Source organism: Octodon degus, unplaced genomic scaffold (assembly GCF_000260255.1).
Source record: "Octodon degus isolate 3935 unplaced genomic scaffold, OctDeg1.0 scaffold00036, whole genome shotgun sequence".
Taxonomy (NCBI): domain Eukaryota; kingdom Metazoa; phylum Chordata; class Mammalia; order Rodentia; family Octodontidae; genus Octodon; species Octodon degus.
The window spans coordinates 977,864-990,932 of record NW_004524612.1 but is presented as its reverse complement, the minus strand read 5'-3'; the positions used below and the strand labels follow the sequence as shown (position 1 = coordinate 990,932).

The 13,069-nt window shown below is 37.1% G+C and overlaps 1 protein-coding gene across 1 annotated transcript in view; it reads left to right on the top strand.

Annotated features, from left to right (window-relative positions):
* Window positions 1–13,069, top strand: part of Tll1 (tolloid like 1) — a 221,981-nt gene that overhangs the window by 204,514 nt on the left and 4,398 nt on the right. The window contains exon 19 of the mRNA XM_023714616.1: window positions 7,466–7,679. Coding sequence (XP_023570384.1) covers window positions 7,466–7,679 — 214 coding nt within the window. The remainder of the gene's footprint in view (window positions 1–7,465; window positions 7,680–13,069) is intronic.

Genomic DNA, 13,069 nt, shown 5'->3' with positions numbered 1-13,069 from the left:
GAAACTCATGACAAAGTCTAACAGGCAGTGTAATAAAGAAGAAAAATACTTTAGGAAAGAGGTTTCCAAACCAAGGCAGTTTGCTGTTGTTCTAGCCAGTAGGTTAATTTTAAAATTCCTGTTTATCTCATTCTGTTAAGTGAATTGCTTTAGCCAATAAGGACGCCTTATTCAAATATTGTATCCCAATAAATGAGACACACTGATGACATTTGTAGCCCTAGTACGGAGTTCTACCATTTGTCATATTTATCAGCACCTCTCCAGACAGACCAAGGCTCATTGCAGTCACCTGAAGGACGCTGGGTGCTGACACGATGCCCCAGCAGCCCGCAGCTTTCTAGTCCTGTCCAAGGTCCTGACTGAGAGGATGCTACTCCAGGCTGTGCCGGCTGTAGCACAGGGGCTGCATCCTCAGCAGCTCTGCAGCTGACTAGTGCAGGGGGAAAAACGAGCCTTTCCCAATAATTTTAGATGACTTTTAATAAAACTAATCTAGTTTGTGAGTTGTGAGAACTTTTCTGGGATTTCTTATCCAAGTATAGATATTTTTAATTTTAACATAACGCTATGTTGAGTGACATGTATGCAGCAATTCTTTTGGCTACATCTATCTGAGATGACTTCTACCTTGATGTGTTTTACTTATAATGCCACAATCTCACTCTTATAAATTACAATAAGATTCAGTGTCCTTTTTGAGAGGAGAGCAGTCGTGGCCCTAGTGTTTAGTTACTATGAGTATTTTCATTTTGCAGTGTGTTTATTCATATTTAATGTTTATTATCAGACAATTTAATATAATTGAACGACCCGAGGTTAATTTTTTAATTAATTAATTAATTTATTAATTTATTTATTTTTTGGCAGAACTGGGGATTGAACTCAGGCCCTTGCACTTGCCAGGCAAGCTCTTATTCTACTGAGCTATATCTCCGGTCACTGAGGTTAATTTTTTAGATTTGCATATATCTCAGTCTTTGGAAATTATAATACCATTATTTTCTTTTATGTTTATAATCAGGCTTTTCTTGATGCTCAGTGGACTAATTTTGGCTCTATGAAGGCACAGAAGCTCTGGAGGCCTTCCAAATTACCTCGGTGTATTTTATTGCTAAAACAAATTATTAAAGCGCCAAGTAAGCTAGTGAAGGAAAATTAGATTTGGTTTTCCAATGAGAGAAATAATAAAGAATATGTACCCATTTTTTAAATGCCAATTCCATTTAAATATGTGAGGCTGAACATGTGTAGTTATGTAAAGGCAACATCCATAAGTTGTTGCTATGTTCTCCTTACAAGTTTACAAAGGTAAGGTTCAGATGGCTAGCAGAGTGGTCCTAGGTTGAGTTACCACTGTTACATTTGGGACCTGGAGGGTCTGCTAAAGGCTCCTGGATTGCAGGCTTGTTCCTCCAGGGCAGCACTCTTCAGTGATGGGGCATTGGGAAAGAACTGGTCCATGAGGGCAGTGACCCCATGCGCGGATTAGCCCATTGGTGAGTCTGTGGCTTAGTGAGCTGTGTGGAAATGATGGGCAGTATTGGGAGAAAGGTCTTTGTTGGAGGAACTAGGCCACTGGGATATGCTCTTGAAGGGAATGGAATGTTCCTCACCCCTTCCTTGCTTTCTCTCTGCCCCTGACCACCCTAAAGTGTTTCCCTTTGTTTCAGTTACAAGGGTCCTGCTACAAAGCTCTCTTCCCTGCTGCAAGGTCAAAATAATGACAACAAGGGCTCAATGGACTAAGCACTTGCTTAGGCAAGCGCAGGGAACAAGGTTCAATCCCTGGCACCACATGGGCCAGCCCCACCCCTGGGCGCACTCTGCCAGTGACCCTGTCTGGGTATAGGGGTGCGCACCTGTAATCCCAGCACTGGGGAGGCTGAAAATAGGTGGATCACTATGAGTCTGAGTTGCCTCGTGAGACCCTGTACGAAATACATAGGATAATAATAATAATAATAATAATAATAATGTTGACAATAGGCTATGAACTGCAACTTCTGAAATCACAAGCCAAAATAAATCTTTCCTCTTTCAAACTGTTGTTGTCAGACATTGTGTCACAGCAATGGAAATCTAGCACAACCATTTAATATACAAGTAGGAAATGCTTGAAGGTGGTTTTTAATAATGCCAGAGTAAGCAAAGCTCAGTAATTTAAAGTAGTAATTTCCATATAATAAAGAATTTCATTATATCAACACTATATAATAAACATACTCATTAATTTTTATCCCTAAATCAGCAAATTTTCTATTGTAAGCTAACTATGAAAATTAAGGACCACAGTTATGTTTATACATGAGTATTTTTATTTTGGAGAAATGTTTTGGATTCCTTCACATCCATTAACTGATACATACCCTGGTCTTTGTAAATCCCTGAAATTCTATTTTCATGTAAATAGAGAAAACTGGAGAATGGAAATCTAGAGAAACTAGGACCATCCTTTAAGCTTGTGTAAAGCAGACACCCTCGTATATAATCCTGCAAATAAGAAATTACTTTAAATTATTTTATTTCTTGAAAGTGCTTACCACAGTGCCCCATGTAGCTTTCCAGCTTACGTCGTAAGCAGCACAGTAGTGCTGGTGCTAAGTACATTAGAAACTACTGCACGGACAACACCTGCTGCCTCCAAAGAGGAGCGGCCTAGTGGAGATGATCAGTTTGTCTTGGAAACAACATGCCAGCTGAGAAGCAGATGCAGAGAGTAGAGGTGATTTAGCAAGCTTATAAGATGCAGAGTAGAGGCGATTTAGCAAGTTTATAAAGCTCCAACATGCAAGTGCCATTAAATCTTGGCATGCTTTTCTATATATTTTATCTTATTTTCCACCAAAGCATCCTGCATTTGAGTGGAAAAAACGTATGTAATTGCTATGTGTGTTTGCAGAGCTGGTAATTTAAATGTACAGTGAACTAAATGGAAAGCAATATTTGCAAGAAGAACTGCTGCCAATTAAGTTAAAAATGTACAACAGGGGCTGTGGAGGAATAAGGAATATATTTTGAATTTTAAAATTCAATCTATATCCAACACTCCTACTTACTTTCTGTGCTATCTTGAGTTAGTACTGATCCTTTAATGGCCCTGACTCCACTGCTGAAAATGGAAATACTTATTCATTTGTATATTAAGTGAACTTGCATATAAAATGCTTTTGTAGAAAAAAAGTAAAAATCGGTACATGATATGAAAATAGTAATCATCATAACAATAATTAAGAAGAATCACCACTTTACTGAATTATTCAAAGTAAATTGGAGATTTTGTAAATGAAATTCAATCCTAACAATTGAAAACATAGCTCATGATTACTTTTCAGAAGGCTTTTTTCCCAAAGGTCCTTGTAGTAAATATACTTCATGGACTACACAGTCTGTGTGGCAACAAGTTAAAGCTGATACTTTAGATGGAAAGTAGACATAAGCAATACACTGATGAATGGATTTTATTGTGTTCCAATAAAGTTTAATTTATTTCAAAAGCTATCTGTAGACTTGTGCAGTGTAGTTTCTTTCCTGGAATTAAGAAAGTTGTGAAAAAGAATTTGGGAGCATGGATCCCTAAGCCTCTGTGCTCATTTCTCCACATGCTCTGTGGAAGGCAGACCGTGACTCCCCAAACACATCCATGTTCTAATTTCCAGGACTTGTGAATATGTCACCTTCCATGGCAGATGTGGTAAGGTCACATGTCCTAAATTGGGGAGGTCAGCTGGATGCCCAATCACAAGGGTCCTCATGTAAAGGAAGCAGGAAGTCAGAGAAGGGTGAATGTGCTGCACTGCTGACTTTGAACTTGGAGGAAAGAGACATGAGCTAAGAATGGAAGGGTTGCCTTAGACCCTAAAGACTGGAAGAATTTATCAAGTAAGTGTATTCTTATTCAGGGCCTCTAGAAAGAGTTTAATCTTTTCTATCCATTTTAGACTACCAACATGTAAGGCTATAGGAGAATATATTCATGTTGTTTTAATCTTCTAAGTTTGTGGTAATTTGCTCCAACAGTGACTTAATATAAATATATTTGTAGTGTTTGTGTGTATATTTCATCATAAAATGATTGTATGATAGTTTTAAAGTAAAAACTTCAACTAAAACATGCATGGAAAAAAGTCTTCCTATTAGAACAGGGATAAAATTCTTACTGAATAAGGCCAAGGATCTAGACCTCATGCTATATCCTCTCTTGGTTTTAAAGACTCAAAACTGATTATTTGATTTTGTGATACCTCTTCCATAGTTTGATTTTGTTTTTTGTTTGTTTGTTTGTTTGTTTTTTAGGGAAGGGTCTACAGGGTATTCAGGGTCTCACTATTAGATCAGACTTGTAGTGATCCACCTGTTTACAGTCTCCCAAGGACTGGGATTACAGGCATGTGCCACCACGTTCAGTCTCAATCGCCATCTCACTGTGCCCTGGCAGGTGGGGCCAGCACTGTAAGCCTGGGGATTGAACCCTTGGTCCCTGCTCCTGCTTGCACATGCTTTAATCCACTGAGCTATTTGGCCAGCCCATTCCATAGTTTGAATTGATCTTCATTAAAAATGAAAACATAGTTCTAGACATAACAGCAAACTGTAATAGGCTAACATGTTTATGTAAATTTTTAAAATTTATATATGAGTTTTGCTAAGTTACGTGCAGTTGCAATCTATAGCCCCATACGTGGTATATTTAGAAAATAAAATAATTTATATCTCTTACAGAATTTTCTGCCACAAATCCATAAAATGTATATGATCACAGTTTTTATAGAAAATGCATATGATCACAGCTTTTGTAGGAAAATTATCAAAAAGGAAAAGCCTTTTGAATCAGAAGATTGAGATTTATATTCTTCTCTGTCAGTTTCTCCAGTGGCCTCCTATCTTTCCACTACCTTGTGGAAGCAGAGTGACAGTTCTTTCTGTGCACGGGAAAGGCAGAAGAACTAGGGAGTTTTGAAGCTTATCTTGCTGCTGTTCAAATTTGTGCATCTAGTTAATTCTCTTAGTTTACATATTCATTTTATGCTAGCTAAAATTTATTTCTATTTTAAGTGTAATCATTTCATTACCTTGTATTTTGTGAATATATGGAGCTACCCTCTATGACCCCAAACTTTTAGCCAATATTGGTATTTTTAATAAAAGAAGTTTTTCAGATGTTCATTTGAAATAACAACATATGGAACCTTGGCCAGCGGCCAGCCAGGTAGACGGGGCTTGCTTGGTCGTTTCAGAAGCGCTTATTTCCATAACCTATAAGCAGAATTCAATTTTATTCCTTTTGAAAGAGCTCCTTAATCTCTTAGTTTCCTTATGGGAAAAGCTTTAGGTTTCTCACTAGAGTTCATGGTTATTTACTCTTTTAATTTTATTTGTTTGACCTTTCTAAAATCTAGGTTAGCACCCCAAAGTTATGGAAACAGAATCATAGCATGAGTAAGCTTTAATTTTTAATATCCAAGTGCTTATCAAGTCTTGGTGTGGATGCTTAAAAATGTTTCAGTGCAAAAACAAACAAATGAGCAAATCCTAACAATAGAAAGAAGCAAGGGAGAGCATTTTATCCAAAATTAGAGTTTCTCATAGCATCACACATTTAGCATTCCTGGCTTTCCCATCCCCATTGTGATTCTGAACGATGTTCAGGCTCTTGAATATTGTCTGGGGACATTTCTGCGATACTTGTTCCCAGTGACTAAAAATTTCCCATTCTTTGTAATGCAGAGGTCATGGTTTGGCATGTTTCATTAAAAAAATGGTGTGTAAGGTCCTGCATGTTTATCACTGTGAGCTCAATTTTTTTTCTATATTTAGGACACTGTCTACAGGGTCTCACTACGTAGATCATACTCATGGTGATTCTCCTGTTTTTAGTCTCCCAAGCACTGGGATTACAGGTGTGCAACACCATGCCCAATCTCAATCACTGCCTCAGCATGCCCCAGGGGCTGGGCCAACATAGCATGCCAGCGATTAAACCCAGCCATTGTGCTCTGCCTAAACAGGTGCTTTAGTCTGCTGAGCTATCAGGCCAGCCCTTCATTGTGAGCTCTAAAAGGTACTTTAAAAGCTATTCCAGTTTTGCAAGGACTCCTATAATACTTTCCATGACTTCTATTCTTTATTGAATCATGATAGTATACACCGAGGCCTTTCTACTAGGTGTCTCCGTGGCTTGTGGACCAACCTATGAGAACCAGGGTACAGGACAATCATGGTTTTTATAGTATGTGGTGGATCTTTAGGTCAGATAAGTTTTTAGAAAAGAAACACTCAGTCTTTACAGTTGACCTAACAAGCTGCCTTCTCTTACAAGAGGAAAATTCATTAATACTTTACTAAGAGTTGTTCGTATCAGTTGAGTATATGTCAGCGATGGAATCTTGGACTAATATAACTCTTGTGCACTCAGCCTTATTCCACCAGTAACTTGATAGCAAACTGGAGCAATATGGCTCTGGACCAGGTGTCAGTGTGACCCACAGCTCACCTGCTCCAGGCCACTTGGTGTGATGTTGTCAGGTTCTACTGAGCAGATGTGGTTATTTACACCTGCATTTCATTGGCAGTGAAGTAGTCACTTATCATACATCATGTTGGCTTAGTTCCCAGTGGACTGTACAGTTGTGGTCAATAAATTCTGGTCCATGTTCAGCAATTACTGATAAGATATACTTTAAAATTGCATTGCCTCCTCCTTTCTCAGAATATTCTACATATGTGAGTTTCCATGCTCTTCATATTTATAGGTGAGTGGTTGTAATTTGCCAGTAAAAGAAAAAAAAATTACAAGACATACTTTGGTTTTCAGATATTGTTCTTTTTCCCAACCATTTTCTACTCTTGAGATAACATAGTGCTTAAGATTGAGAGGTTTGGTTTAAAGAGCTCTGGGTGTTGCTGAGCCCATTTGTCTTGTGGTTTCCCACTGGCTACAAGCTGGCCTTAAGAATGTGTACTGTGTACACAGTGGTAATAGGAGCTGGTTGAGGACCACGTCAAGAGAGGCATAAAACCAGAAGTTTTGATTGGCCATGACCGGAGCATTTTCATACATGAGATCTACCACAAACACGAGGTAGGTGGTTAGCCTAATGAAGTGACACACTTCTCCAGATGTCTGATGTCCTTTCAAGCTCCTCACTCTGCCGTAAAACTATATACCAGATACCAGTGCATTCAATTAATAAGTTGGAAGCTCAGGCAGGACCTGTTTTGCATACTGTACTTTAGGTAAATAAACTCACCAAAAATCCACTTGTTCACTGTATTTCAAGTTTGAAACTTTGAAGTTTTGAAACAGCACATACAATGCCACTACCTGCTTTCCTCATTATGAATGGATTAAGTCCTTTGTGTGCTCTGAGCGTGTCACACACATCACTTGTGCCCCCCACAACCCCTCACTTTGAATGATTTGTGACTTATAAAACATTTTTTTTCTCCATTCCTTTTAAAATAGGCCTTTACTGAGTTTGAGATTGAACAACATCAAGAATGTGCTTACGATCACTTAGAAGTGTTTGACGGAGAAACGGAAAAATCTCCGATACTTGGACGGCTGTGTGGTAGCAGGGTGCCGGATCCCCTTGTGGCTACTGGAAACAAAATGTTCATTCGGTTTATTTCCGATGCGTCTGTGCAGAGAAAAGGCTTTCAAGCCACACATTCTACAGGTCAGCAGATTAGGACCACGTGTCTCTCTTTTGTCTCTTTTCCACTCTATGTGTGTATTTTCCTCTTTGAGGGTCTTAAAGGAATGCCCAAACCTGACAGATAAAATCTCACTGAAGCACTGTCTGAAATACTTTGTAGAATGCTTAGTATTCTATTTGCAAAAATCTTTGTAGAGGTTCAGCATTTGGACAAAAATAAATAAATAAAATACTTTTTTGTTTGGTTTTTGATCAGTGAAATAGGATCAAGTAAAACTATCAAGATACCTCTATAAGAAATCATATTTCCAGGAGCTGCTAATGTGTTACAGGAATTTTATACCTCGGTCAAAACTCATGCCCTGTCTACTGACCTTCCTGGTTAGCAAGTTTTTGCAGTAACTTATTTTTGTAAATAATTTTGGGATTTATCTGTCTGTTTCACAGTGCTTTTTTTTTTTTTTTTTTTTTCCTATCTCCTATTTGGTGTACAACATAATCTTTTCTCTACTACAATTCTGATTTAGGTCTTACAGATTTGAGCCATTCTAATAATCTTTAGTGAAAACATTTTAACTTAGAACAACCTAAGCATTCTTTGGCAAAAATGGAGAATACGATTGTTTACAGTTTGTGGCCAGTTTAATTATGTGTTCCATACACTACCTCAGGAATTCCTTCCTTTTTTTCATTCAGTTTCTTAAAATAAGTCAGAATTGTAGCTACTTGCTAAAGTTGCTTAGCTTATACTGCCGCCTAGTGATTTTTGCTAATACATAAAAGATTGATAATGGTGAAATCTATTTGGTGTGTAAACCACATCGCCCAATAGTACAAAAATTCATGCACGAAATAATTTTATACCAGTAATATTTATCATTCTTTTATTTTGATGTTTAAATCTGTATTTTAACTATTTTACCAATATTATATTTCAGTATATATGGTATTAGCAGCATATTTGAAGTCTGAGAAAAATAGATATGACTTGCCAGACGTTAATGTGGCTTGTAGTATTTAAATACTGTAAATTTACTGGAATCTTGTTCCTCACGTTTAATTTCTCATTATTAAAAAATATGTTACAGCTTGAGAAAATTTTTCACAAACTATAGATATACCGTACTGATGAGGTTTTTCACACACAATATTTGGCACTTAATCTTTAATGCCATACATACTGAAAAGGCAGAAAAATTATTGTACTTTAACAGTATTTTTAATAGCACAAAGGCCTTGGCATTTAAGGAAATGTCTTAGCTCTTATGGATTTCAAGAATGCCGTATGAAAATATGCTCAAAAACAAACTTCTGGAAATAGTAGTGATTTTATAGTAGTGAAAAATTATCTGACCATAAATTTTTATTTTTTATTTTACTCAAAACACACCTTTAGAGTTTTCTTTAAGTCCTTTGTAAAAGTGAACCTTAGAAATAAATGATGACGGTGTGTCCGTACCGCCGGATCCTCCGTCTGAAGGTGACTCAAGAGGAGGCTTTGCAAAGGACCGTTTCATTGGGTCTCATTTGTCATCCTAAAACAATAAAATCAAGGTTACTTACAGCTCTTAAAAGCTCACAGCTTCCTACATTCTATCCTTTCTACCCACACTTCCTATTTATGCACTGAAAGCTCACAGGAACAATATGAGATTTTGATTATCAATTTGATTTTTGGAAATGAAAATTTGGATGATTGTTTAACTTCCAAACATCTGCAAAATAGAATCAAAGTTAAAATGATTGGGACATACTAATGTATATGTGCCAGTTCCCCAAGTTGAATGCAATTTTTGTGTGTGACAAGAATGAAAATAGTGGAGAAACAAGACAGTAAAACTAAAATAGTGTCAAAGCCCAGGTTTTAACCTAATTCTGTCTTCAAAATTAATATACTTTCCACTGTGCATTTTCTTAGTGTGAAACTTCTGTTTTAGGAAGAAACTGATAAAAAGTATATGAAGTTTGATTTAGGAAAAAATAGGTAAAGATTGAATGCTTCCTTTAGGAGAGTTATATAGGTTTTCAGCAAATCCTCTGTTTTAAGTGTGTAACTAAAGAGGCTCAATTTCCTTCTCTGTTCAATTCTTGCTGATTCAAATACTTCCTGAGCAATCCCAGTCACATTATTTTCAGCAAAACAGGCCTGGGTATTATTTAATCCATCTCTGACATTTCAGACATGAGCAATCTTTGACCAAAAATTCTCAGGAGAACTGAAGTTGCATGAAAGTTCGTAACAGTTGGAATTAGCATGAGGCTTCACCATATCTGGTCTCTTCCTCTTGTCAGAATTTGTGCATTATGTGTTTCCTTACTGCTATTATTTATAAATATTTACTTAATGTGTCCAGTCATATTGGAATTTTCTAGCTTTTTAAATACTGTTTCTTTTTGTGCAATGTAGGCTGACATAATGTTGTGTATCACTTACAGTGTATGCCTCCTCCAGGCTAACTGGTTCAACTATTCTAATCTATTTTTTTTTTTTTTTTGACAACGGCTTTGGTGGATAATGTAATGCATTAATTTGTAGAAAGAAATCAGCAATTTGTAGGAATTTATAAGCCAGTAGAAGAAATTTCTGTCTGCTAACAGCTTTAGTCTAAGTTATTTTGATTTTCAGTTTATCTTTCTGTTTCTGTTAACAAGACAGCCAAAAGCAAACAACATCTGTCATCTTTTTCCAAATTTCAGCATTATATACTGCTTTCTAGAACAAATGCAGCAGTTATGGTTGTACAGTCAAGCACATATTTTAATGGGCTTAAATTTATATTTCTGTATATGATTATTTTTCTATAATAAAAACTTCTAGCATTATAACCAGGTTATTTGAAAAATGGGTGATTGAAGTTTTATGGGTTTTTTTTCCACAAATAATACTATCCAAGTCATGGAAAATGAATTTTATTAGAAAGAGGCCTTTTTTCTTCTGACAGTTGCTTCAAAACTAAATATGCATTTATCTTAATCAGGTGGCAAATGGTATTACTCCTACATTATATAAACAAATTGAAAGAAATTTTGTTTGTTTTTTTTAATGTATTTAGTACAGGGTGTTCAGGGTCTCACTACTTAGGTTGGACTCATAGTGATTCTCCTGTGTTCAACCTCCCTAGAGCTGGAATTATAGGTGCTCGCCACCAGGCCCAGTCTCAATCACTGTCTCAGTGCACCCTGGGCCAGGGCCAGCATGGCACACCAGGGATCAAACCCCAGCCACTGCGTCTGACTAAGTAGGAGCTTTAATCTGCTGAGCTATTTGTTTGGCCCGAAAGAAACACTTCGCAGTAAAAAAAAAAAAAAAGTTCTGTTTTTTTCTCAAAAGATATGGCTTAGCAGAAAGAGGGGAGAAACACAAAGAGAAAACAATTTTTAAAATGTGACATTGTCTATTAGAACATCTTTTGTGTAATATAAGGTATCATGTTATTTGTCCTTGACATTTAAAAAATCAAATGGTGTAGTATTGTGCAACTTGGAAAAAAATTATTTTGATCGAATCAAGGAAATTAGGACATCCACTAATGCATCCGTAGGTCAAATTACAGGACTTTTTCCAGAATTTTATGCTTCAACAGGAAAACACAAACATATCTTTTCAAATTAAAATGAAGACCACCTTGAGAGTCTCTTTCTGATACTGTTATTGATTGAGTTGCATTTTCTATTTCCCAGAATTCTCTAGAAAATATTCTTCTAAATCACCTTCAAACTATTAATTTAAAATCAAACTGCTGACATACCGAGCCACCTATTTCAAATTTTTTTCTGACTTGGTAAATGAATAGGGACATTCTTTAAGAATAGGTTGACTCAGCTTCCAAGTCATCTCCTTAAAGGGACCTATTAGATGTTGTGCTGACTAGCGACTGACTAGCCCTGGAGATTGTCAGCAGGACTGAGTAATTCCCTGGCAGTACTCGTCATTGTTTTTTTTTTTTTTTTCTTTGCTTTTATTGAATATGTATATCAGTATCAATAACAAAATAGCTTAGACTACAATCACTAGTAAACCAACTTAGCCAATCACTACTTCAGTTTTAAACTGCGAAATTACAAGTTTTCATGAGAGGTAGCAAAAATGTTTTCCTATACTTATGTGTATATAAGCATGTCCGCATGCTTAGATACAATATTGTGCACACCATTTTTTGCTCCTGGTATTTCTCTCAGGGTATGTGAAAATCACACATCTTGCACACATAGTCAAATGCTCAAAATTCCTCCTGTAGGATAAATTCTTGTTTTTTTATGGTTAGAACATTATCACCAGACTTGTTAGTAGGTGCCGGCCCAGCTGAGATGGCAATTGAGACTGGGCGTGGCGGCGTGCGCCTGTAATCCCAGCTCTTGGGAGGCTGTAAACAGGCGGATCACTACGAATCTGATCTAGTAGTGAGACCCTGAATACCCTGTAGACCCTTCGTTAAAATACAAAATAAATAAACAAATAAATAATAATAATAATAATAATAATAATAATAAAGACTTGTTAGTAGGCATGATTTTTAGGAATGAGGCTACGCACTGAAAAGATAAGCATTTTTACAGCATTTAAGATGAAGCATAAGTGTCACTTAAGTCACTTGTTTTTTAAAAGTAGGCCAGCTTTCAATAAAACCAAATTGTCCCACCTTCTGTGACTTCCATATTCATAAAGATTGCAAAATCTCTTTTCCTAGTTCGCTCACTCCATCACTTCCTTGATTTTTGTTCCAGCGGGGGCTGGCAGTGGATTTCTTCCCCAGGATCCGGGTCTGGAGTCCCGCCACTTTGTCCTGCGAAGCAGGCGCAGAGCCCAGGACTTCCTCCAGGACTCCTGTCTCCCCCTGCAGTTTCTCCTGCCTGGGGGCTGACGAAAAGCACAAATACTGACAGTGTTGCCAAAGCCAAAGCCTAAGCCTTCAATTAAAGTATCAAACATTGAGAACTGGTAGATTTTTAAAAACTAAAGAACGACATTGGTCTGGTTTACTTCTTTCTGTACTGAATTCAGAAACATGTCGCACAAAATATTTCTCTTGCCATCAAAAGTATAATTGTTCTATTCTTCTAGTGGATTAACAGTATTTGTAGTTTCCTGACTTTTCATTTCATACCTGAGTGGATGCTAGCTTACCAGCGATGAAATTTAAATGTGCTCTCAGGAAAATCATAACAGACACCACGGCTGCTTAAATACCGTTTATGGTGGCTTTTAACTGGGGGCCAGGCACCACTCAACCTTTTACAAGCATTTTCATTGGCTTGCCATGTAGAACTTAGGACCTGTGAGCTATGTATTATCTTCATTTTCAGAAGCGAAGCTTTGAGATATGGGGCACACTGCATTGTGGTAGGACAAACGCTTACTATGCAGGAGGCCGGGCTTCAATTCAGGGCACAAACAACACCAACACCAACAA